The following is a 26,467-nucleotide window of genomic DNA, read 5'->3' as shown; positions in this document are numbered from 1 at the left end:
AAATGTAGAAGTGTTTCTTTCATTCTCTTTCTTTCTTTTTCTCATCTTGCTCATCCTCGTTCTATTTTCCCCACCTTCTCAAAATCGGAATACTATCCTCCTGTAAGACTGCATTTCTCTCCACGACGCAAAGTTTAGAGAGACCAACCTGATACAGTTAACTATTAGCACAACTGTACCAATAAATTCACATTAGAAGTAAACTGTTTGTTTCGAAATTTATGAAACTTGCAAATACCAAAGCCTACTAGTGCTAAAGTTGATGAGTTAGTGCCACTGTTACCATCGCGTTAAGGGGAAAGAAGGGGAAGGACTGCTAAGATTCGCTAGCTAGGTTTTGTGTCAAAACACAACGCCAAGCTATAGTAAACGGATAATAAAAACTGTGTTTACTTGGTTGGCTGATTTGAAGTTTAACGTGCCGTTTAGCTATTTAAAACTTAGACCTACAATTTAAAGGGGGATCCGAACCACATGAACTCCCATCATGAATCAAACGCAGGTCTTCCGCGACAAAGGAGTGTACGATAATAATATATCTATAAAGGATTTGCCGATGTGACAAGTTTACAGTTCAGATTAAAAAAAAGATTTTGACAGCGACAAATGTGCATCTGGCCCTCAAAAGCGGTCATTTCTAATGGCAAAGATACCAACCTAGGTATTTGGAATCTTCAAAGTCTCCAAACTGAAACTTCAATTTAGGAGGTTTCGACCCTGTTTTTGCCAATCGACACTCTTGATATCAAAAGTAAAGAAAGTAAAGCTCCACACTTTAATATTGGAAAACAGAGGTCACAAAAAGATGCGGTCAGTATCACACTCCAGCCGTCTTTACCCTAAATATCTCTTTGACAAAGTTAGATGAATCCCTGAGCAGAATTTTGCCCAAAGTAGAATGAAAGAATAAATTTCACTCCTAGCTGAAAATTAAACCCAAACCATCAAAGCACTTCATACTATTCAAAAACCCTTCTCTACCTTCACCTTAGCATTCCTTCCCCTAAAATCGAGTCAGTACAACACTTTTGTTTTTAACACTTCACTTTCATTTAATCGTTGAAACGCAAGCCATATCTTGAAGTGCAATGGGACGTGATAGTCAACAATTGCACTGTCTGAACTATAAGAGAAGTGATCACAAATTTTTCACCGAAACTTCAGAATCAGTCAGGTAAACTTCTTTCATCTACATTCAAAAGTTTATCGCCTTTTTCAAAACTCATAAGACTAGTACCAGTCGTTTCCTTAATTTTTTCACAATTCTCGCTACATTTTGGTAACAATAATCTTTTCAAAACAAATAATCTGATTAACAGAGATTTGTTGGTCACCGTTTTATCTACTTATTCTGTAAGTCCATTACTTTTTCTCCCAGAAGAGCAATTTTTGCTCAACTATCACTTTTTCTTTCTTTCTTTTTTAAAGCTCCAAGTTAATTTCATACATGGACATTTTCCAACACTGTAAGCAAATGCCAACGGATCCAGCTCGGTTTTCTATTATTTACATATTTTAAACCTAACACTACTTTTTTTCTCCATTGCACTGAAAAATAAACAGATAAATTATTTTAAAAATCAGAAAAACGGCTGCTGAAAAAGTCCGTCATTTTCGCTATGTAAAGTTATCTAGTTTAACAGTGGAACGCTACACATTCGTAAATCTGACAACTGGCAACGGTTGCATTACGTTTTACATATTTTCGTACATGCGCTCCACGTGACGACGGAGGTATATCTTCATTTGTTTAACACACGACTTTACAGGTGGCCATTTCATTGTTTTAGTTGCAGCTTTCCTGTTTGTACTTCACGGCTGTCTTCATTTTCACTAATATTTAGTGATAATATCTGTTTTACGGTTTTGAATATTGAACAGCCGTTATGACTGCTACTGCAATTACAATGACATTAATGTTTCCTGTGCACAAATGCAGTTCTGATGTGAAACTTCTGTCCGCTGGCGTCTTTGGCATGTAAAATTTGGGGGGAACATCAAAGAAGTGATTTAAATGGTACTATCTAACCCAACCTGTTTATCATCTTCGATGCCATTTGTTACTTTCTGCTCACCCACGAACCCCTGTTATATCAAAAACTCTGTTATAATAGTTTCACAGCCAGCACATTGCATTCCAAATAAATGTAATAATTATTATTTATATGTTATTCTGTCGTTAGTAAATAAATTAAATTAGAAAAAAATATTGATTATTTTGTACTTCAAAATATTGGAGGGGGGGACGCGTCCCCCTCGTCCCTTCCCGCAAGAGACGCCCGTGCTTCTGCCAATATTTTGTAACTGTCACTTTTGCATACTGTAGGAAATGAAATGAAATTTTTAGTTTTACGTCCCACGGTTATGCCGGTTAGGCTAAAGGAGACGAGGATGATAAGAAATAGATGAAATGGTGGAATGAAGAAAGTGGGAGGAAACGGGAGAACCCCGAGAAAACCCACGAGTACGGTGTTTATCCACCACAAAGTCCACACGGTTGCATACTGTAGGGTTTGCAGATTTCTACAGTACTGCAAAACCATTTTTTCCTTTATTCAATATGTAATGAAGATATAATTGTTGAGAAATTCTTAAGTTTAATGAAGATTTATATTATAGTACGTTTTGGAAGAAATAAAATGTTTTGAGTGGTAAATTTTACGAATGTTTGATAATAACGTAACTCTACGGAGTTTGGTGTTTTTGGATTTAAAAAAGAAAAATGCAATTCGAGGTAAGTGAAGCCTCTATTGATAAAATATCAATTCAGTGCACACGATCTCTTTGCTGTTAACTGTACGCTCAGCAGGGTAGTTCGCAGTGGGTTTATGTTGCTAAGAACTTAAAGACAATGTACAATATCGGATTTCCGAGGAGACATTTCTTGCTGAATACATTATAATCGTAGATATATTACATTATGCTATCTAATATTTTGTTAGCATCACACTTCTACGATTTGATGTACCAAACTGTGATGCAACGATACAGCTTAAATAAAACATCAGATAGGTAGACAGTATATTTGCAAATATACTTACATTTCTGGTTTCTTGAGATGAGTAAAATTGGGTCCTAACAAAGGCTCATTAATTAAAACGGCTGATACGCAACCAGGCATGGTGAATTCTGCTTGACCTGGATCAAAATCTAAGAAGATAATTTCTTCATAGAAGCGAAGATATCGGTTGATCAGGTACCTTAGGAATGTCGATTTACCCACTCCTTTCCCACCACACACAACAGTACACATTCTGCCTGCAAACAAAGTATTAAGTATAGTAAGAATGAAAAATGTAAACCTTCAAATGCAAAATGTTCAAAAAACCTCTATCTTTACTTCTCTTTAAAAAGGTCTTTTGCAAAAATACTTAAGAATGAGATTTAAGATCTGAAAGAGGAACGCAGGAGACAGCTTTAACATATGTATATCTTTCTGATGAAAGACTGCTCTTTGGAGTTATATTTCCTTTTCAATACAGAGACTACATGAAGTGTATATCTAGAATTTGACGTTAAGTCCATACCATATGAGCTCTCACGAGGAGTTGAACCAAAAGTGAGAATGTTACAATTTAGTCATCCACAAGGGACTCCACACATAAGAAAGAAGCAAGACTCTTTGCATCATGACTATGATTTCACTTGTTTAAAACCTTTAGATTAAATTCTTTGATTAGAATTCAGTCTTGCAATATAAAATTTTATACCAAATTAAAAAATATATATATTACAAATGGATCTTATTCCTTTCTTGTTTCTATCTTTTGTATCATAATCGTTGTTCTAAGTAATATAAAACAACGGGTAAAACAATATAAAACAGATATATTGATCAGGCATCTCCACGAAGTATTTTAAGCTAAACGTCAAGTCGCCTAGATATCTATTACCAGAAATTTTTCGTATTTAATTCTTCAAATCTTACGTAATATCCGACAATAGCGTAATCCGGCAATACAAAATGATTAGCTACCTCCAAGCATTTTTTACTAGATTAGGCCACCGAAATACAAGTATCGCCGAAGTATTGAACGTGGCTTAACAACAACAACAAATCCAGCAAAAGACTTAACCAAATCGTCAGCCAACTTGGCACAGCAATGATGATGACCACTAAATAGGAATTTCACATTTCCGTTACTGAAAACCTGAGACACAGTGATCATCACAAGAAAGCTGAATCGAACGTTTTTTAATTTTGCAGTTATAGAGGTTCTGAACAGTGGTTTCTCTCTGAAAATTTAATATATATATATATGGGTGATTCCACGAAAAAGGGAAATTTTCACTTGGAAAATTTTTGTTCCGTTGATGGTCGCCTATTTCGATAAAAATATCACATGCACTTACTACTACTAAGTAAACTTTTTAGCACCCACGGAGTTGAGACCATAGGTCACGGAGTTGAGATTAGTTAACACGGAGTTGAAAATTGCTGTGGAGTTGAGAAACGTGATACATCTGGGTGATAAGTTTTGGTTTATAAGTGATTCTTATAATTTACATAAAAATTGAAATAATTTTCCAATAGTTTTTGTAAGTTAGAATTATTCTCCTTATGTTGGATAAAATTCTAACAAACTAGATGACACTTAATTTGTTATACAAAAATACTCCAGAAAATACTGCAAACATATGAAAATATATCTAATGAAGGTTCCAAAATTGAGTACATATATATATATACAAGGGCGGATCCAAAGGGGAGCTATAGGGGCTATAGCCCCCCCCCCCCCTTGACGCTGAGGTATACACTGGATAAAATGGACTTCAATTCTGTTTTACACTGGATAAAGCGGTAAACTATGGTTTAGCCCCTCCCTTGATCATATCCTGGATCCGCCACTGTTGCGCTTTCAATATGTTGACTATCATATGGAGAGGACAAACTTTTCCCATAAGCTTACGAAACATATGAAGTAGTCACTAAACCTGTCTATTGTCTGCTTCATTTGTTTTCTGAGCTTATGCAAACCGTCTTTTTCTGTGTGATCAAGTCAACACGTCGAAAGTGCAATACCGTTGGTGTTAGGAATCACCGTGCAGTTGGTGTTAGGAATCACCTCCCAAACGTTGTCGGTATTGTTTTGAAACGCCCTGTATAATGCACACAAAATAACAGTGTAAGGCACTCATCATTTCTGTTTTCTTTGGATAATTCGATGCTCTTTGTTAAGTAGTCCTCATTTTCCACTCCAATGAAGGAAATGTCTTGAGGAAACAGGGAAGGGCTGTTCTACTCTATACAGAATGACAACTGCCAACGCTTTTTAAACGTCAGGTTTAGTAGGTCAGAAGAAATTCCTCCCGATCCGCGTCATAAAATTGACTGTCCGTACATTGCCCTCAGACTCTTCGACAATCCCTGAAAAGAAAACAATTAGCTGATCATAAGATTGAGACGTTAATAAGTTAAAAACAGATACCATCCATCTTGACTTGTCTGAAGTTTTACCTCTGGCTACCTTACAGCCCCAAATATGAACTTCCGCGAAACACTCCTTAAATGGGCTAGGACCCACCAGCCGGCCTTTGAGTGTGAATGACACGTGGTCAGCGTGTCGGCTCCTACGACCGTTGCGATGGTCTGCGCGATCAGGTTTCAGTACATCTCTACTCAAATGAGTTTTTCAATTGCCTCACTGTACGAAGTAAACACCATTAATTTTTAGGCTTCCACCGGGAAACAAACCCAGAACCACGCACGAAAGGCGAGTATACTAGTCACTAGACCATAAACGAGCTTTATTTCTATCAATATATTGAAAGAACAAATATTTGGAAGAGCATGAGCATAACAAATACTATAGGATTATCAACTCCGTGAACTTGTCTCAACACCGTGGATTCCTTAGTTTTCAGATGGGCACGGAGTTGAGAACCATGGAGTTGAGAAAATCGAATATAATTTATCTTTACCGGCCCACTTTTTAACCAGTACATGTGAGTAATTGTGTACGAATTTCCTACGTTAAGGCGTAGGTTCCTCAAGGGAAAGAAGGTATATACCATACAAATACATTCAGTAATAAATACCACGGTGTTGAGTATCAATTAATATACGCACCTGCTTTTCACACACAAAAATATTTTTCCTATAGCTTTTAACACGTGCACACAACTTTTTCTGTTCTTCAGTCAAACATATCTGCCTTGTCTTCTTGTGGGTGTTGCCAATGTGGACGACCATGCTATCTGTTGAGAGCAATGATAATTTTTTCTATTGCCATGGAGTTGAGACGAAATAGAGGTGACAGAAACGAAGCATAGTCAAGCTTTCGAAAATAATCGTTATAAAGGTTTACTTTCCACAAAACCGAAACATTGAAGTGTTCTCTTCCATTTAATTACCATTAAATGATGTTTGATTTGCGACTTCAGTTGTAATTTATTGATTAAAATCAGTCAACTGTAGTCTGTGACAGCCCACGGTGTTGAGAAATTGGGTAATAATTACTTTTTTACGTATGTTTCGTGTTATATTTGCAAACTGTTATACATGGCATACCTACTTTGTGAAGGTTACTACCAAACAAAATAAAAATGAGGTGATTCTTTCTAGTAGTAGTTTGAAGAAATGCCCGTGACAGAAAATTTCCCTTTTTCGTGGAATCACCCATATAGGCTTTCGATGAATATATATAGGCATCGAAATATTTTTTTAAAATGTACCAAGAAAAAAATCTCTGTTCCCTCAAAACTTATGACATTCATTCGATTATCTTCGGTCATAGTAAAAGTGGAAATATGGACGGATTATCCCGTCAAGAAGTTTAAGCTTACTCGTCAAAAGCTGCGTGATAAAATTTATAAACGAAGAGGAATTCATAAATTACGTAAAAAATTAATTAAAAGAATTATGTGAACACTAGTGTTATAATCAACACGGCAGATGGAATAGAAAGAGATGACGCAGCAATTCTATTAGAGAAAAATTTGAATCTAGAACTTTGTGCGCAGGAAGAGAAAATTGAAAAATTAAAAAACAGTACACAGGAAGAAGTAATTTTTGATAAAAGATGGAAGTATGAATACGGTACATAGTAACGTGAAATTAAATAAAATGTTATCTTTAGTTTAATGCTCAACAATTATGTTCTTAATCTTTAGACTCCTAGCACTTTTTTTTTTTTTTTAAGCTATCGCTTGAAATAAACACAGGTGGAAGGTACACAAACATTACAAAGCAGTACGATGCAAGCCTCAGAATAGAAGCAAAAGTGCAAATAACCGTTCACCTATGGACTAAAGAGGTTAAGGCTACGGGAGATGAATTATAAAATACAAACTAATGAGCATGGAAGAAATAATGTGGAGAAAACAGGAAAAAAAAAAAAAAAAAAAAAACGTTCACCACAAATGCACATCTGAAATCGAACTAAAAATTTCTAACACCAGAGATGATCACTCTACAACTAAATCATCCTGCCTCCTTGTAGATATATTTTAAGATTTTCTGTATAGAGGTTATGAAATGAGAGGGATATTAAAGAGTTGAGGTGAAATAGTAAGAGTTTAGAAAGTTATTTAAGGGAAAAACTTGAAATCAACAGAACTAGAATCGGCCACTGTACATCTAATACATGGGCGTCGGGGGGAAAATGTTCGAAGAAATCTCCGTGTTTCTTTATAACCTATCACACATTAACTAGTGAGTATGAAAAAAAAAAGCTGATCTGACTGTCATCAAATTCATAGTGATAGTACTCACTAAAAGAATGGGTTCAGGGATTTCAAGTACTATCTGTGCTATAAAAACCTACCAGTCTTTACCCGCCTTTTGATAACTTCCATAAACGCCTGAAGAAAAATGTTGGATAAACTAAGGTAATGAGAAACGTTTCGCCGAATTTCTCTACCTACTGCTACCTACGACGGCAATAAGGAAAACAGGACGATTGATTTAGGATTTAGATTTCTGGGCTTTCGGCATCTAAGGCCATATAGCCCGTCACGTTTGAGAGATGACGTCCCTCGGTAAGCACACTATCCGGGGAAAGGGACGGAAGGAAGCGGCCTGGGACCTATGTTTGGTACCACCCCAGCATTTGCCTGGTGTGAATGAGGAAAACCCAGGAAAACTTTATTCAGGGTGGCTGGCCTGAAAAAGCGTTTCACACTTTTTCGACCGAGTGCCCCCACCGGAAATCGAACCCGGGACCGCTCGCACCGAAGGCGAGAGCGTTAGCGTCTACGCTACGCGGGGCCACAACAGGACGATTGAGACGGAGGATATATTATCTCCATTATCTTCTGAAACACTTAATTTATCAGCATCCTTATGATGATTCTATAGAGAAAAGTGTATTAATATTGTTCGATTCTACAAAATGCATTGGAATATACACTCGCCAGTCTAAACATTATGAACATCTGGCTAATACCTCGTATGTCCATTATTTGGCTCGCAGGGCAGCACCAATGCGGTTTGGCATGGAAACAATGAAACCTTGGTAGGTGAATAGAGGCGTGGTGTACCACAACTGCACATACGTTACGTAATTCCTGTAAATTCTGGGATAAGTTCGGATCTGACATTCTATGACATCCTAAAAACAACTGGGTTAAGATCGGGTTAATTTTGGGGCCGTTGCAGTAACTACAATTCACATGTCCTCGTTGGACCATTGCAGCACAACATTGGTCTTGAGACCCAGAGAGTTGTCTTGTTGAAAAATACCATTGCTAGCTCGAAACATGGTCGATATGAATGGATGTACATGATCAGCAATGACCTGTCGATAGCTAGGCGCGTCATGGTGCCCTCCACACACATAGTACTGGGCCCAAGAATGATCATATGAAGGTTCCCTAGATCATAAAGGAGCCACCATTGACCCGTCGTCGTCCTATGGTGGACGTCTCGACTAGCTGTTCCTCTAGAAGACGACTGATTCGGACTCTGATGTAATGAAAGCACTATCGTGATTCTTTCGATCATATAACGTTGTGGTGTTGCTCAGCGGTTTAAGAATGATGGGCACGTGCCCATTCCAGTCGTAATTAATAATTATATATTTGTGGCATGTCGGTTGCGGAGGCCCATTTCTAACGGTGTACGGCGTGTTCAGACACACTTCTCCTTGGTCCATTGTTAAAGTCTGCTGTTAAGTGTACCACAGTTTGCACCCGAACCTTTATACCAACCATGGTAGTCTTCGTCATTGAACATCTTTAATGAGATGTGGTCATTTGGTGCTGGATTCACCGTCCTTTTCCCGTCTATGGAGGACACTAATCACGGCATTTTGCGAACACCCAACAAGTCGCGCTGTTTCTAAGATGCTCGTTCAAACTCCGATATACCGTCGACCTTCCCCATTCCCTGCGCAAGTACTACACTGACTGATCGAATGTGATCACCATCTGGGACAGCCCCTGACTCTTACATAAGTTCAACGACTTCGTTCAAATCGTAGCGGATGGTCATAAGGTTTTGGCTAGTTAACAGATAAAGAACAAAATAATAGGAATTTTCAAATCTGTGTATATTTTCAACGTCAATAACTGTCAGCTTCACGGTTCCTCATGTTCGGAATAACGTGTGCTGCAATATATTTTGTTACGGTATATAGTGAAACAAAACATCGTACCATGCATTATTACAAACACGAGGAACTGAAAAGTTCAATTGCACAGAAATAGAAACTTAACAGTGGATTTTACCTTGTGCCAATCCTATTAGCTGTTAATGACTACTCTTATGATCCAGTTTATATATATATATATATATATATATATATATATATATATATACAGAGGTTTCGCCAGTAAACTTAATGCACCTAGCAAGCGATATGTCTCATCCACCTTAGACGTGGCAACCGATTATTTGCACTACATTCACGGATGAGTTATTATTATGTTGTATTGTATATTAGATGATTGTTATTTAACTTTTTTCACTCGTCCATTGGTTTGAGTCTTTTGACTCAGAATACTTTTCTCAAGACTGTATTTCCCGAAATTCTCACCAAGAGTAAAGATTTTCATTAAAATTATCAATCAATGTAAGAATAGCTCAGTATGACTTGCAAGATTAGAGAAAACTTTACGAAAGAAGCGTCTTGGCAACTGATTGTGTAACCACCTGATGATAAGGAGACAATTCTACAGTTAAATATTTGATAATTCAAGAAATATATAAACAAACTTACCAAACTGAGATGAATCCACTAAATCATCTGCTATACCGTCCCATTCAGGTCCTTTTAAGAAAAGTTGTGGAGCATGTTTCATATGAGGTGCTATTATGTTACAATCCAATTCTTTTTCCACCTTCAACCAAGGATATGTGTACTTTGGTATCTTCTCGTAACTTAAAATGTACTGCGCAACGTGTTTACCCACAAATTCACTCAATGTATTCTCTATCTTTTCCGCAACGAAGGCAGCATCAGCACTGTTCAATTCGGATACAACTTTGTCTGCGCGATCGACGGACATTGATTCTGACACCAAAGTTCTTTTAGCTTGCTCGGGATCACTCTCCAATTCGCCACCCTTCACCTTTAAGCATAAAAGACTATAGCCTTTCGGACAATATACGGTGTAAGTCCTTTGGCAATCAGGTTTTATCACATATCCCAGAACATCCAGGTTACCCCACACGGGGGTAATTTTAAGTTTACCCTTGAAATAAATGAAACTGTTACTTTTTAACACAACTAAAACCTTTCCAAAGCTTAATTCATGAAATTTTATGGTAGATATATAATTCCGCAACTGCAGTATTCCTAGAGTTGAGTCTTGTTTCTCTTCCCTTTGCGCGGCACTGGGTTCGACTACTTCAACATCATCAGAACCCTTTTCACTTCCTGATAAATCAATTATTTCACACGGTTCTTCCGTTGAAGATGTTCCAGGTAATGCTACATCATCCTCTAACGTGGTATTGTCCATGACGAATTCGTGATTATCTTCCACGAGCATTTCTTCTTCTGCAACAATATTGTCTTCACTCCTTTTAGCGTTTTGTCTCCTGTTCCTCCTATTTTTATCCTTCTTTCCAGCTTTTGTTCTCTTTTGTACTGGTACTTCCTCACGTTGATTGTTATTTTCAGCGACAGCGCTTGTAATTTCTGATATCTCTCCACTAGTTTCCCAAGGCAATTTCTTCCCTTGAGACTTTTCCCATCTATCATACGCAGTTTCCTCAAACAATGCACCGTACGGATTCCCTACACTCCCAAATGACCCTTCATTACTGTCTTGATACGGCTCCGTAACAAGTGAAGTTTGTTTCTCTGTTGATAAAGATGATTCAGATTCAGATTTTTTCCGTTTCCTTTTAGACGAAGTGCACTGTATTTCAGAACTCACTGGTCTGTCATTATCAATGATTTGAATGTCCATGATCTCTATATCACTACTAGATTTCCTAGATGATGAACTATTCGTTAATATGTTGCTAACAGAAGGTTCTGGTTCTAAGTCGATTACATCAAAGATATCATTCGAATGAACTTTCGTTTTATTTCTTTTCTTCGAGCCTTCCTTCCTACAACAATCGTCCGTATTATTTTCGCCACTATTTAAATGTGATATAACTTCTACACTTTGTTGGGTTTCTATCCGCTTCTGAGGTCTAACAAGCGATGTCTCTGGGTCAACTAAGACAGTATCTTCTTGTTGATCGTTACATTTATCTTTCAATGACTGCAGCTTTTTTCTACTTCCCTTGCGCACTTCGGTATTACTAGTATTCTTCTCACTTTCTGAATTTCTCTCTGTTCGCCCTGAAGACTGTCCTTTCTTTTTGTGCTCTATTGGCGACTTTGGAACTTCGTTTTGTAAAACATCCTTAGAACTACGTGTTTTCCCTACTGTAGCAGACGCATGTTTGTTCTCTTTATCCTCCACATCCTGGCTCTCCACTAAACGAGATCTGTCGCCTTTCAGCGTACTCTCTTTGGGAGACTTCCGATGTTTACGGGAATCTTGAACATCATTTGCTTCAGTACTTTTCTGAGGCGACAATCTGGAAGATCTACGCACGTTCTCTCTCTGTTCTTCCTGTGGTACTGATATCGAAGACACGGTTTTACTTACTTCTTTCACTGACTGAAGGGGCTTATTCTGCTTTTTCGGTTCTAGCGAGCTCTGTAGTATCTGTTGTTTTTTAGGTAATTGCTGCTGGGTAGTTTTGCTTGGGGATATACGAGTGACACTCTTTGGTGGTGATGTACGAGTGACACTTTTTGGTGGTGATGTACGATTGACACTTTTTGGTGGTGATGCACGATTGACACTTTTTGGTGGTAATGTACGAGTAACAACCTTTGGTGGTGACTTTGAACTACGATTAGGTAACTCTTTTCCAGTTTCTCGTGCCTGCCTTTTAGGAGATACACTATATGACTTTCGCGGAGATATCTTACTGGGTTTTTCTTCAATGACTGACCTTGATCTACCCTTCGGAGACGTTTGCTTAACATCTATCGCCGCATTTTTCCTACTTTCAGTTGAACGATTACCTCCTTTCGTCGGGGATGTCTTTTGAAAAGTTTTCTGTTGCGGTTTTCTCTTTCCAACAACAGTTTCATTTTTGCTTCTCTTGTTCACGTCCGTTACTTCCCATTTTATTTCTTGGATACTGGGACGCCGACCGCTGCCTCTTCTGGAAAGCGACTTTGGACTTTGTGAAATATTCTTATTTTTTCGCACGGAATCTAATGACTTCTTGGTAACAACAATCTTCCTATAAAGAAAGAAAAAAAATCTTTTCACTATCTTACATGAAATATTAGTTAATGAATGAACACAACATATAATTACTATACTTATTTTTCACAGTTCCGTAGTATTTGTTTTCTAAATTCACCAAGCTTTCCGAACTGTGAACGGCTCTTGATTCATTTCCTTACGTATCTTTATAGAGAACAGTATTAAAATCATTCATCATTTTCTACACGAGAACGGACGAGTTATCGTATCCAGTTTAACGTGCATTGTTTTCTAACAACAGCTTCTCGATAATAGTTATGAAGAACTATTACACAATGAATAGAAACGCTTTGGAAACTCTTGAATTAATTGTTTCGTAAATGTTGCAACTTTTTAAATACTATAAGCTAAGTCTGACTGTAAGACAGTTTGACTCTCTTTGGCAACAATGAGCAGCTTCCTACAATGGTCACAAAAAAATAACAAAATTCTATATTCATTCCTTTCAATATCATTACTAGAAACAGGATTAAAAAATTCTTCGTTTCCTACGAAAAAAAAAAAAAAGCTGAGATACTGAATTCAGTTTTATATATTTATACGAAGTTCTGTTATAACGATATCGTGTATTTTTCATGCAATCTTAAACATTATCTCTTGTATTTACGGGCAATATGTGCTTCTGAAATACGCACAAGCTAGTTAGAAGAAGAAAATATAAAAAGAAATAATTTCTTTCTGATATTATTATTGATATTTTTTTTAACATGGTAATCTGACGATATGTGTTATTGGTCGTCATAGAAACGACAAAACATAAGATATAACAGAAGATCCATCTTGTAGAATCAACATGTATGATATTTAAAAGGTGTAAATGTTTAATTCATTACGTATTATAATAAAAGGTTATATCAAGATGGAGCGCTTAAGTGGATTTTGGTAAAGTAGTAAACTAGATTATAAATATTCGGACTGTGGGCTAAAGTGTAACCCTAAAACTATACAAGATAAATATATTGGTGGTTACACTGTCTTGTGTTTTGTCATTGTTTTGCAGCAATAAGTTTCTCCGAAGAGCAAAGGCTTTGGAAAATCTTGAATTAGTAGCTCTGAAAGTATTTATTTATTGTAAATAGGCCGAGATAATTCGACTCGTTTGGCAGCATTGAGCAGATTTCAACAATGGTCACACGCTAACTTTAAATGTATTTACGTAATTATTTTTTTAGACGTTCTTTTGTAAGAATGGCTTCTCAATAATAGCTACGAAGAGTATATAATGAATAGAAATGCTTTGAAAAATCGTCAATTTATTGTCCTTAAATTCCTGAATTTTTTTATATATATATATTTTTTTTATTTTTAAATTTTAAACTAACGAGGAAACCGATTCAAGTGTGACACGAAATTGTGAACGAGTTCATGCGCAAACGAAGTGTTTTTGTGTACAATTAAACTCATTAGAGGGAAAAACCTCGATCTCAACCGTTCCGGAGATATAGAGGAATAAGGGAAAGGCTGGTGCTCCGATATTTTGAGAATTTTTGAATATGTAGCGTTGGTACAAGTAAAAGAGTCTTTTAAAAATGAATAACTTCTACATCCAGGAAACTGTAGTAATACGTCGTCTTAGACATGAAGGTTACAAAACCGAAGAGCCCATAAAAAAAGAAAAAAATTCTAGGGGAAGAATGTTTTGCACTGGGAAGGCGAAATATCGGAGTTCCATTGTTGCCTGAAACAGGCGTGTCAGGTATCTATGTTCAGGTTTCTTGGTACGCTGAATCGAATAAAAAGTATCATCAGCCAAACAGGATGAAAAATGTAACAAATTGTGGTCGTTCGAACTTTCCAAACATTTATAATTTCTACAATTATTAACCGATCGGAACTGCATGTGATATACAGTATGTAAGGCGTACCGGTTTTCGTTTTTTTAAAGTTGAAGATACTATTTTTGCTTACTGATCCATACATTGCCTTTTAATATATGTCACACAACTACACACTGACGTACTTACGTTTGCAACAATATGTGTTTAAGATTCGTATTATTTAATTCGTTTTTCTATAGCACTTTCGCACAGAATATAACACTGCATTTTAGTTCACACAATAACGTCCTATTCCTTTGGCAATGTAATTAATACATTTTATTATCACCTTTTCTCATTTCTTGCGAACTAACGACATGATATATTAGTATGTAATATCATACAATTTTGTTCTTCGTTTCAATGGCGTTTGTTACTCCTTAGGCTCCTTCTTTTTCCGGCCCCGGGTAAAAGCTACGCCACTCACCTCAATATTCAGCACCACTTTTATTCCACCTTGGTGCATCTTTCTTAACGTTTCAATGCAATTTTCAAACATATTCACTCGCAACATAGCCGAAAATTCGCAAAATACTGCTGCACCAACCTTCCCCTTATTCCTCTATATCTCCGGAATGGTTGAGATCGAGGGTTTTTCCTCTCTAATGGGTTTAATTGTACACAAAAATACTTCGTTTGCGCATAAACTCGTCCACAATTTCGTGTCACACTTAAATCGGTTTCCTCGTAAGTCAGAGTTGAAGATAGTTCGACTCCATTTGGCAACAATGAGCAGCTTCCACCAATGCTCTCATGGAAACTATGGGAATTCTTCCCAAGATTTATTCACTGGGAATAGTAGGGGAAAAAATCACAACTTTCTACGAAAAAATAAGCAATATACCGTATCCCATATAAAATTTCGATACAATAGTTCCGTCTTATGTTTCGCCGATGCTTTGCAACAATATATTTTTGATAATTGTTACGAGAAATGTATAATTATGAGAAACGCTGTACCGGTCCATGGTCCTTACAGTTATATTTATGTTTTAATGTAGATATTCAATTTGTCAACTCCTTTCGTTAGCTGCGTATCTGAAAGCTTAACTAGTTTGTTTATTTAATCTACTTTAGCACCAGTTTGTTTATTTAATATACTTGAGCACCATTTCGAAGATTATTTATATTTAGATGTACAATTTGCTAGAAAACATGCAGATTCGGAATAATGAACTCCATAATAAAAATACAATTTTCTAAGTAAATATATATCGAAATTATGTAACAAAATAATTATACATTTTCCATTCTAATATATTGTAAATTTAATCTAAGACTCTTTTTCTTGCACGAAATTTATTTATATACCTGTAAGAAGAAGAAAAAATGAAATGAAATCTTCAAATTTTACGTCCCACGTTTATACTAGTTAGACTAAAGGAAACGGTAATGATGAGAAATGAATGACATGGTGGAATGAATAAAATGGGAGGAATCGGAAGAATCCCGAGAAAAAATGAAGAGGGTGTTTGTCCACCACAAAGTTCACTTGATGTGAGCTGAGATCGAACCAAGGGCCCCATATACCAGAAGTGAACGCTCTACCACTGAGCCACCGCAGCCCCTCAGAAGAAGGAAGTTGTTGATACAGATTGTACTTAGTATAAACATAGAGGTTATAATGTATTAAGTTGCTCTCACAATTTTCATCTATGCTTTTGTAATTGAAAATGTGGAAAGAAGTCTAAACTGCATATACAATATTATTACAGGAATAGTGTAAATTAATTTGATGAATAGTAATAATTAAACAATAAAATACGGAACTTATATTTAGTGTCAACTTTAATAACGTAGCATTTAAGTTGTTCGTTTTTCCTGAAGCCAATATAAATACGGAAAAAATGTACGAATAAATAGTTAGGATCCCTGACAATATTTCGTCACCTGAATACGTCGAACTTCTCTTTCATTTACTCTACGTATTCCAGATGAGTAATATGTAGTTGAGAATAGGTAGTAGTTCTTGGCAGATGATAGTTCGGATCTACATTTATGAAGCGTTCTGATGGTGAATGCAGTTGGGTAGCATAGTATAACGATGATCACTAATGCATGCTCATCAGAATACTGCATCGGTGAAAGAATATATTTAAAGAAACGCTGCAATATTTGAATACATGGTGCCGATACAGTTCTTGAATGTACATATAGCGTACTGCTCTCATTGAAATGAAATTAAATCTTTAAATTTTACATCCCAAGGTTATGCCGGTTAGGCTAAAGGAGACGATGATGATGAGAAATGAATCAAATGGTGGAATGAAGAAAGTGGGAGGAAACGGGAGAACCCCGAGAAAACCCACAAGCACGGTGTTTGTCCACCACAAAGTCCACGCGGCGCGAACTGGGATCGAACCAGGGACCCGAAGCACCGGATGCTCTCATTGATGACTTCATGTCTGTGGCATACATATAATTTAGGTCTGATTGATACATATTATAGAAACGGCATCAGAGTAAAATCTACTTCGTTCCCGTCCATCATTCTGATATTCTTTTCCATGGTACATTGATCACCTGTTAACTGGCTTCCTGCCAGACTCACTAGTCATCAGTATTCCATGCAGGCCATGTGGGTGTTACCATTCACGTCTACATTACAACAAATTACGACCACGGGACTTGGTAGCGTACTGATCGATATCCAAGCCAAAAAAACAATCTATTTGGAACCGTCTCGATCTGCCATGCTGATGTCAACAGGTGTGATGCGGCAAAATAAAGGGGCGCCAACAACGCTTTGGAAACTCTTAAATTAGTTACTCTTAAAGCATTCGAACTTTCACTTTTTCACTGCAAAGTAAGTCTGATTTTGAGATGTTTGGTCCACAACGACCAATGACTTGCTTGTAATAATGGTCAGAAGCAAAATATTCGAAACTCCGTCTATTCAGTTCTCTAGAAATATTTATAGTGAGTTGTACTACGAAGTTTAGTTGACCTCTGATGATAATAAGCAAATTATAATTTACTCTTTCAGAAACAACAGTTGCCTCAACAATCAACAATGAAAAATTGACAGATCAACAATGGAAAATTGACAAATGTCTTTTATAATTATGTTACTTAGTTAATTTTGTCTCAATTCCTTATTTGTTCGCTATTATTATGATTATTTCGTCTTATGTTTTGCATTAACTACTACGGAGTGTATATTGAGAAGTAAGGCTTTGAAAATTTTTCGTTTGCTGCTCTGGCAGTATTAGAACCTTATTTATATTTTAAGTCTGACTTTGAGATGGATCACTGGTGTCCAATTATAATGAGCCTGAGGGCCATAACCGTCTTTACTAATAAAGTGGAGGGCCGCAGCTAATAATAATAATAATAATAATAATAATAATAATAATAATAATAATAATAATATTACGCCAGAAAAAAATATTTAAAAAATGTATTTGAAATCTTATATACATATTCAACGTGACAAATGAAAGTGACTAGCAATGTTAACAAGGGCTGGGATATCTACAGCCATTGCTGTGTTGTTGTGAGCCGCAGAAGAGTAAAAGTGAAGTATTTCTAAATCCAATACTGACTTGAAAAGAGCATAGTCCTCTCGTCGAGCCGCCAACATTCTGAACCACAGAAATACATCCACACAAAAACCTTCAATATCCCACGACAATGATTTTACTTCATCTGAAACGCATTAGAAACTGTGCAAAGTACAAGAACCAATATCCAGAAGCTTTGGTAACCCTTGATCTTGGCACCAATCATTTAACATTAGCCGAAGAAACACGTTCACATTAGATCCGTCACTTTCCAGTATGAGGAACTTATCATGACGCAGTTTAGATGTGTTAATAGTTTCCGCAATAGCTTGAAAAAGATCTGAAGATGTACTGTGCCCCAAAAATACACTGTCCAGGTACTGAGTAACAACACAATGGTTGAAGAAGAAAAATATCGAATGTGAATATCAAACTGTTGATCAGTTATTGCGTTTGTTGTTTTATCTACAACAAGATTGAAGAAGTTACCAGAAGTTTTAATATCGAACAATAATTTTTCATGCAAATAGGGGATAAGTCCCTGAGATATTGAGTATGACAACTTAGTCTTATGAGGCTGAAAATCCTTATTTTCACAAGTGGAAGTAGCAATGACACAAAAATATAAAAGGTTTCGTTAAAATATAGGAGTTTATAGGAAGAGATGCAAATATATAGGAAAAATAGCAGCATTGGAAAGCGTGGTATTGGAATCTTCTTTCTTTCTTTTTTTTTCCCCCCCCCATTGTACTCTAAGTCTGACTTAGAGGTAGTCTGATCGCGTTTAGCAACAATTACCAGCTTATAACAATGATCCCAACCGAAGTATCGAAATGTCATCTACTCAGTTCCTTAAATATGTTTGTAGTGAGTACTAGTACAAACCTCAGTTAACTTCTGAATGAGAACAATCAAATTATAATTGATTGTTTCAAAAACAATTGTTGCCTCATGGCAGGATCAACAGCATGGAGAATTCGCAAAAATCACTCCCTAGGTACTGTTATCTATATTTTGTTTCGTTAGTTGATTTTGGATGAGTTCCTTATTTGTTCGCTACTTTTATGACTGTCTTCATGTAACTATTTCCGTATTGTTACATTCATTGAGCTAGAAATTAACCATTTGAACGTCCAAAATAACCTTATATGAGATATTTTTCTACAAAATACGATGTAGAAAGAGAACTGAGGGTCTTAAATGTGCTATTGTATCATTCTAGCCAAGAAATTTGACTGTAATACCACAGCAAAAAACAACGTTAATCCTGTCGTCCGTTGTCTGAAATTTAATCCAAAGATTTCACAATTTTCAAAAAATAGAACGGCATTAAGATAAAAATGAAATTAAATCTATTGTTTTACGTCCTATGGTTATACCTTGTAGTTTGAGCAGACGGGTGATTAATGGAAGTGAATAGTTATATCATTGATGGAATGGATATGTGGTGAGAAACGGAAGACCCCGAGAAAATTTACGGACACGGTGCTTCACAGATACAATATAATATCACTTTTAATCTTACATGAGAAAAAACTTGTTCTAAAATTATGCATAATAACTTCTCAAACGACAGAATTCATACTTACTTCAACGTACGCAGACTCTTCACCCTCGTTCTCTTCATTGAGACAGCAAGTTTTCTAGCTTTGCTCTGAGGTTTTGCATTACCTGCAGCCTTCCGCGCCATATTTCTGAAATAATTAAAACGAATTACTTTTACAAAAGTTAATACTACTACAATCAATAAGGAAATTAACACCATATTGATGAAAAAAGAAAAAAATCATTACTACGTCAACGTAAATTCGCTATTGTGCTACGCTTTGCCTAGCCAATCCAGTTCGGATTATTATCTACCTCCATAAAACCGTTTTAAACTGTCTTCCCACATTTTTCCAAGTTTTCCCAATGGTCTCTTTCCCATACGTTTCTCAACTGGAACTCTACACACCCCTCAGAGTATTTCTCAAGTACTATGTATCATAATAATAAAACTAAATTCATCATAATTACCCATAGAACGTAAGAAATAGTTCAATTTCAACTCCGAAGTTATTAACCTTCATGTTCCCAATGACAGTCAAATGATTAATTACTACACTCTAAATTTTTCGGATAGCAATCCGACTATCCTTTATCAGTAAAACAAGGCTAATTCAATAATAAGGAAAATATCCAGAATAAATATAACTAAAATTGAATACTTCCCAATAAATAACCAGATGGCCACGTTGTTTATATCCTGAGAATCAATGTTGCCTGTTCCAACCCTGGATTTAATACAACTGAGACTTTCAGTGACTGTTTACGATAGAACATACTAAGGCTCCTGGGATGACTCGATCTACATTTGTTCGTTTATCTACCAGTACCACACATACATTACAAGGTACAACTTTCGGTCTTTAAGTTTAAATTTTCAGGGTACAAGCACGAGATGTTTTAAATTTCCTGCATAGATTTTGGCGGCATACCAACGTAAAATATCAAAATGGCGACCATTTTTTTTTTTTCAAAATTACGAATATCCACGCTATAAAGCGCAATTTTCTGTCTTTTAAATTTAAATTTTGAGGGTGGAAGCAGGAGATAAGCTAAATTTGCTGTAGAGATTTCCTCGACGATTCAATGTAAAATTTCAAAATGGCGGTCACTTTTTCAAAACAGCACTGAATAAACAATTGTTTCAAGTTGTGACAATGACAATCTTGAAATATAAATCACATTTTAACACTTTTACCCAAAAGACATTGAAACATTTCGAAAGAAAAAAAAATTAAACCCGAAAAAACCCATATGAGTCCAGGTGGTTTTTTTAAACGTTTTTTTCAAACCCTGACCCTTATTAGTATATATTTTTTGCTTAGATCAATTTTGTTTTATTAATACTATCAAGTGTAAGATCAAATCTTCACACTCTACAACCAGTTATCTACTAAAGAATGATTGTTTTTATTATGAAAGTGTGCAAATCTATGTCGAGTTGCGAAGATCTGAAGGGAAATCCGGACTTGCCGGACCTCCTTTTCGCGTGGGTGCACCCCTTAGTTTTTACCCTAGTTAAATTCAGCATGTGTTCTTACAGTTCTCATTTTTTTTTCCCAATCAAATGCCCCAAGTATATTACACCTTTCAGATCCACTGCTAATTCCCTTCAAATAACAGGCAAAGAAAGTAAAATGGTATTTTCATTTTATAAACTGTCCCGCCTTTAAATCAACTTTGAATTTTCGACACATTTTAGTTTTCACCTCCTGATGATAGTTAACTTGGTCAATTATGTCCTAACTTCTTTCTAATCTATCACAATTCGTCAATGCACAAAATTATATGCGGTAGTGTACAATAGCTTAATTGAACTCTATACGCAATATACTAATGATAAACAGTTTTGCTGCAAAAAATCTTCCGAAAAATACTTACGTGTCAAACAGGCCTTAGACTCACTAATAATGAGAAAGTGTTTTGGAAAATCTAACACTATGAACGTATCAAGGATGTAATGGAGGATATACGGGAATATACAGCGTATACCCATCTAATATTTTTATAGATCAGCATACATCTACTTTAATTCAGGAACGTAACAAAGGTGTAAGGGTGGGTATAAGTTATATTTTTGAAAACATACGAGAATACGTAATAAAAATTCTAGCAACAGGTGATCGGAGCCTATAGAAAAGAAATATTAGTCAACATATTTATTAATCAACTAGTACACCACCATAGAACAAGTCTTCACTTTTGCCACTTTGAAATACATTGAAAGAACTATCACCGACTCCAAGCCCATTTATCGCATTTAAGAAAGAAAAAAAAAAATGTTAATTTTAAACTTAATTAACCAAGCCTCGTGCATAAAAAATATCAAAGCTACTTTCTCACAAATTTAATGTGTTTTTCTATGTGTTGGTGCTCTTGGCTTCAACCAAATCGCTTAAAACTCCCTTATATAGTGAAAAAAATCGCTCAGCGTTCGTTAAAAAAAAAAAAAAAAAAAAAAAAAACTCATAAATAATTTTAACCATAATTCTAATCCCAATGTTACAAATAAAAATCAAAATTTTCCCGGCTCGCTATATACAAGCTATAATTAACTAAAAAAATCCTCAGTGCTGTGCACGATCTCTTGGGCGCAAGACCCCTTGCGGTCATCGTTTAATAAACCACCCACGAAAACACGCGGGTTGCATTGTTCCAAAGTAAATATATATTATTTCTCCATACGCGCTCCCCTGTACGGGTTAAGCTTTATGAGTTATTATCCAAAATAAAATAGTTATTTTAAGTATATAAAAAACTTAATATGTATAAAAACAAACTTCTCGGCTTAGTAACAGTAACTGTGTGATGATCGTAAAGATAAGAAAGTTTTCCATAGGAACACATGTAAAATCACGTATCTCAAGCTCAGATCAGAGTACCGTAAATCCCTAACGATGAAAGTCAACCAAAAGTGTGGGACACATACAACATAGCAACACAATTTTTCCACCATCTATGGCTACGCACACACCCATCATCGCTTACGCGGCCCTTCCTTTTGTTGCGCTGCTGCTCTGACTTGCTTAGATACAATTCTTGCTTTTAGTGGTCACCTAGAACAAGCTGGTTCGTGTTTTTCACAAAGTCGTCTTAACGACATATCTCTGACTGCATATTTATATACTCATAAAATATACGTCCTCCTCAGGTGAATCCGCACCCTACGTCCTTTACAATTTAACTCTTCCTTTAAGAAACATTTTTTTAAGGTACAAAGAATGCATTTTCTAATCAGAGATGCGAGTACCAGTACGTAATCATTTTAATTATGCGGCCAAAAATAGGACAGGATGTTTTTTGTCACTCTAGACAAACTGCGCATGCGAGAGAACGCGTCTTGTAGTAATACGCAATCAGTTCAAAAGGAGTCCAAACTTTCCTGAGGTAAATCGACTCATCTTTACTCTTCTGTACCCTATTACACTATACACTTTTAAAGCGATCTTACTTATCGACATGCTGCTAAAGCGTGTCGCGCATTCTTAATGTCCTCCCTTATTACAACTTATGTTCTAATATACATGGTGCTGGTCAAGTTTAGACACTACATATTTTGGAAAATTTCCAGCTAAAATTCAATACTGTTCATTGAAAGTCATTTTTATAAAGAACAAATTTCTGCAAGCGGAAGAACTGAATAATAGGAGTACTAATGTAAAATCACTTCAAGTGCTTTACGACGTTTAAAATACATGGGTGTATATAAAAGGTGACTATTTGATACTATTTTCCGCCGACGGAGTATTTCTGCACAAAATACACTGTATTTTAATGTCTACAACTATATCGTAAAACTATTACGGCAAGGTTCAGGAACACAGGTCCCGCTTACCATTTAGCTGCAATAAAGACAGAAAGCAACGTGCCTTGCGGGGCACTAACCTGCCTTCACTCGCTGACGCTCGCTTGACAATACAATGTGTTCGGTTTAGAAAGGAACCAACCTAACTATTACTCTATATGGCGGACCTGTGTTCTAGAACCTTCCCACTATAGAATCACTACGAAAACCCTAACCCGCATACCCACAGCCGCTGTCGAGCCTGCTGCAGTCGAACTACCCATCGTGGGCCCTCCAGCTTCGCAGTGCACTGAGCCGGTTAGACAACATTTGAGAGATTTAATGGCGGTGCCACTTGAGAATCTGAATCCAGATATTTCTAAAATTTACCAAAGAAAATTGCAATACTATTTTAATAGACCATTACGTAAAAAAGGTCGGTAATAAAAGTGATAATTTTACGGTTAAAATGACTGGGTACATATGAAAGAGGATTATGTAGGGATAATAATTCTACCGTCGGAATAATTTTCCACAATGCAGGAAAAGAGAATTTCATTTTTACAATTATGAAACCATCAACAACGACTATACTAGACTTAAAATCAACGAGTGCACTTTACAGACGACTGCGTAACATACTAATATCCACCGGTGAGGTATTTCTGCATGATGCAGAAAATCTGTTACTTTATGTACAAGTATAGAGTCACAAGTTTGATTCCATTACAAGTAATTACAATTCATTTGATATTACCCGATAGCCAGTGTTTTCTGGACTGTACCCTTTTAGCGCGAGTGCCCTCCTAACGGCTCCTGCCCTCACTCGTATAGAAGGTATTTTCACTTCTGGTAACCAACAACCACAAATTGTTTTGTGTATACACATGTTCGAACGCGTATTTATACCCGTAAGGGGAAGTCGTCGGCCTAAAGTTAATCTGCAGTCCGAACTCCTACCCTAAGAAACAATTTCTAAGGCACGACGATCGAATTTCGTGATTACATATATTAGGATATTACACGTGATCATTTCAAGGGCACATCAGTTTGCACGCATCTGTATTCAATAATATGGGCATGCGCCAGGGTAATTACCCTAGCCTAGGTCTTAATCTGCAGCCATAGTCCAACACGTAAAATGTTTTTATGCCGTATACATTGTTATATACTATACTCATCTACGAGTATGCGCATCGTCATCGACGCGCCCCTGCCCTAATTTGGATAGGTATCGTTTGTGCTTTATGGTGGGAGCTTGGCTTTTTTTTTTTTTTTTTTTCAATAAATTTTGTGGCATACGAAAACTGAAGCCCTCCGAAATTGAATCTGCACAGATGAATGGAAGTTCACACCCTAAAAATTATTAAGGTACCCAGTGTGAATTTACTAAAAAAGATGTATATATACATTGAATGTATGTATGGATTCAGATTTTCAATCTTCATCTTAATGGACACCTAACACAGGTTGATGTTTGCTGATTATTTTTACAATACATGTCCAGACGCTGTATTCATACACAAATCATGAACGAATTGCAATTTTCGGAGGCCTATGTTTAGCAGAAGGGGTCCAGCTCTTTTTTCTAAAAAATGTTACAATTTTGGTAATTTCTGTTCACATTCGGTTACTTTAGGGTAGGGTTGGTTAGTTTAAGTTAGGTTAGGCTAATTTAGGTTACGTTACGTTAGTTTAGTTTGTTATATTAGTGTAGGAGTCCCGCATAATTTTCTAAAAAATGATAGAATTTCGCTTATTTCTACTAATATTACGTTAGTTTAGGTTAGTTCAGGTTAGCTTACGTTAGTTTATGTTAGATTTGGTTACGTTATGTTACGTCTAAGTACTTGCATCACTCATTTTTCCTATAAATTTTGTATTTTTTACGTGTTTCTGGACCCCTTGTACTAAACATACCCCTTTTCGGAGAATTACTTTTGATGACCGTTTAACTTTATCTATGTTAAATGGAGTGTTCCGTGAAGAGGATCCAAAACAAAACTAACCTAATATAACGTTTTATTATGTAATCAAACGAAAATCAATGGGAAGTACTGGAGAAATTGCAAATTTCGTGTGGAAGAAATTACTGGACCCCCTTAACGGAACATTGACCATGGGGTATTGTCATATTGTGAAGCACAAATCTTTTAGAGGGTTATACGTGAAAGAATTATAATCTTTCAAAAAATATATCGAGTGGTGTGCTAAAATTTGAACTACACGTTATATTGTTATTACTACACATTACTTTAATTTTAACGTAATCTATACACAAACTGAAAATATACTTGATTATTGTACGGAGTTGTACGCACAATGATACAAAGGGTAATTAAACGTACTTTTGTCCTTGTACATTATCCACGCATAAACTGATTTCATCTCTGTGACTTAAAGTATGTTACTTTAGTATTGATTACTTACAAGATATTAAGGTTAGGTTTTTTTAACCGCATTTAAAACTTAACTTTGCCTTTGTAGCATAAATAATATTAAAAAATAAATATTTAACTTTCAATACTTACACTTAAAAGCTGATAAGTGATTATCAAATATGAATGTATATTTTCTAACAGTAAATTTACTTTGTGGATCAAAAACACTGCATGGAATCACTTTCTAATAATTCTTCTGGTTCTATATGCATTTTACTTTTCTAATACACAATCTCTTCAGTTGCCTGCAGCTACAGCGTCCATGTCGAAGCTTGCATGGCAGTGTTGCCAAAAGAGGTCTTCAGATCATAGCTAACTAAATGTAGCTAATAGAATTTAACAATAAAGTAGACATAAAACATACGTGATATTCTTCCTGGTATTCTCAAGTCAAATACTTCCAGGCTTAACTCACATTTTCAATAAGTTTTCTTTACATAATTAATGAGGTTTTGCTATAGCATCTTCGAAACGTACACAGTTTACCCCGAATCAAGGACGTAGCTAAGGGAGTGCACGGGGGGCACCGGCCCCCAAATCTTGGCTTGTCCCCATAAAATATTTATTTACAATTATATGTTACAAATTGCTTTTATCCGACAACAAATGACAAAAATATATCCACAGTAAACTTAAAGTATTCATACT

At 36.1% G+C, this 26,467-nt stretch overlaps 1 protein-coding gene across 2 annotated transcripts in view; it reads right to left on the bottom strand.

The window, feature by feature from the left end:
- LOC145673078 (uncharacterized) overlaps positions 1 to 26,120 on the bottom strand; it is a 49,417-nt gene extending 23,297 nt beyond the window's left edge. For both annotated transcript variants that reach the window (XM_081742429.1, XM_081742430.1), the window contains exons 1-4: positions 25,910 to 26,120; positions 19,639 to 19,743; positions 10,161 to 12,703; positions 3,042 to 3,258 (exon numbers count right to left, since the gene is read on the bottom strand). In XM_081742429.1, the coding sequence (XP_081598555.1) occupies positions 3,042 to 3,258; positions 10,161 to 12,703; positions 19,639 to 19,739 (2,861 nt within the window). In that variant the 5' untranslated portion in view covers positions 19,740 to 19,743; positions 25,910 to 26,120. The remainder of the gene's footprint in view (positions 1 to 3,041; positions 3,259 to 10,160; positions 12,704 to 19,638; positions 19,744 to 25,909) is intronic.
- Between the last annotated feature and the right edge of the window lie 347 nt (positions 26,121 to 26,467).

Source organism: Thermobia domestica, chromosome 16 (genome assembly GCF_964235325.1).
Source record: "Thermobia domestica chromosome 16, izTheDome1.hap1.1, whole genome shotgun sequence".
NCBI classification, from domain to species: Eukaryota; Metazoa; Arthropoda; class Insecta; order Zygentoma; family Lepismatidae; genus Thermobia; species Thermobia domestica.
The sequence above is the reverse complement of the archived record's forward strand: the minus strand, read 5'-3'. Positions and strand labels throughout refer to the sequence as shown.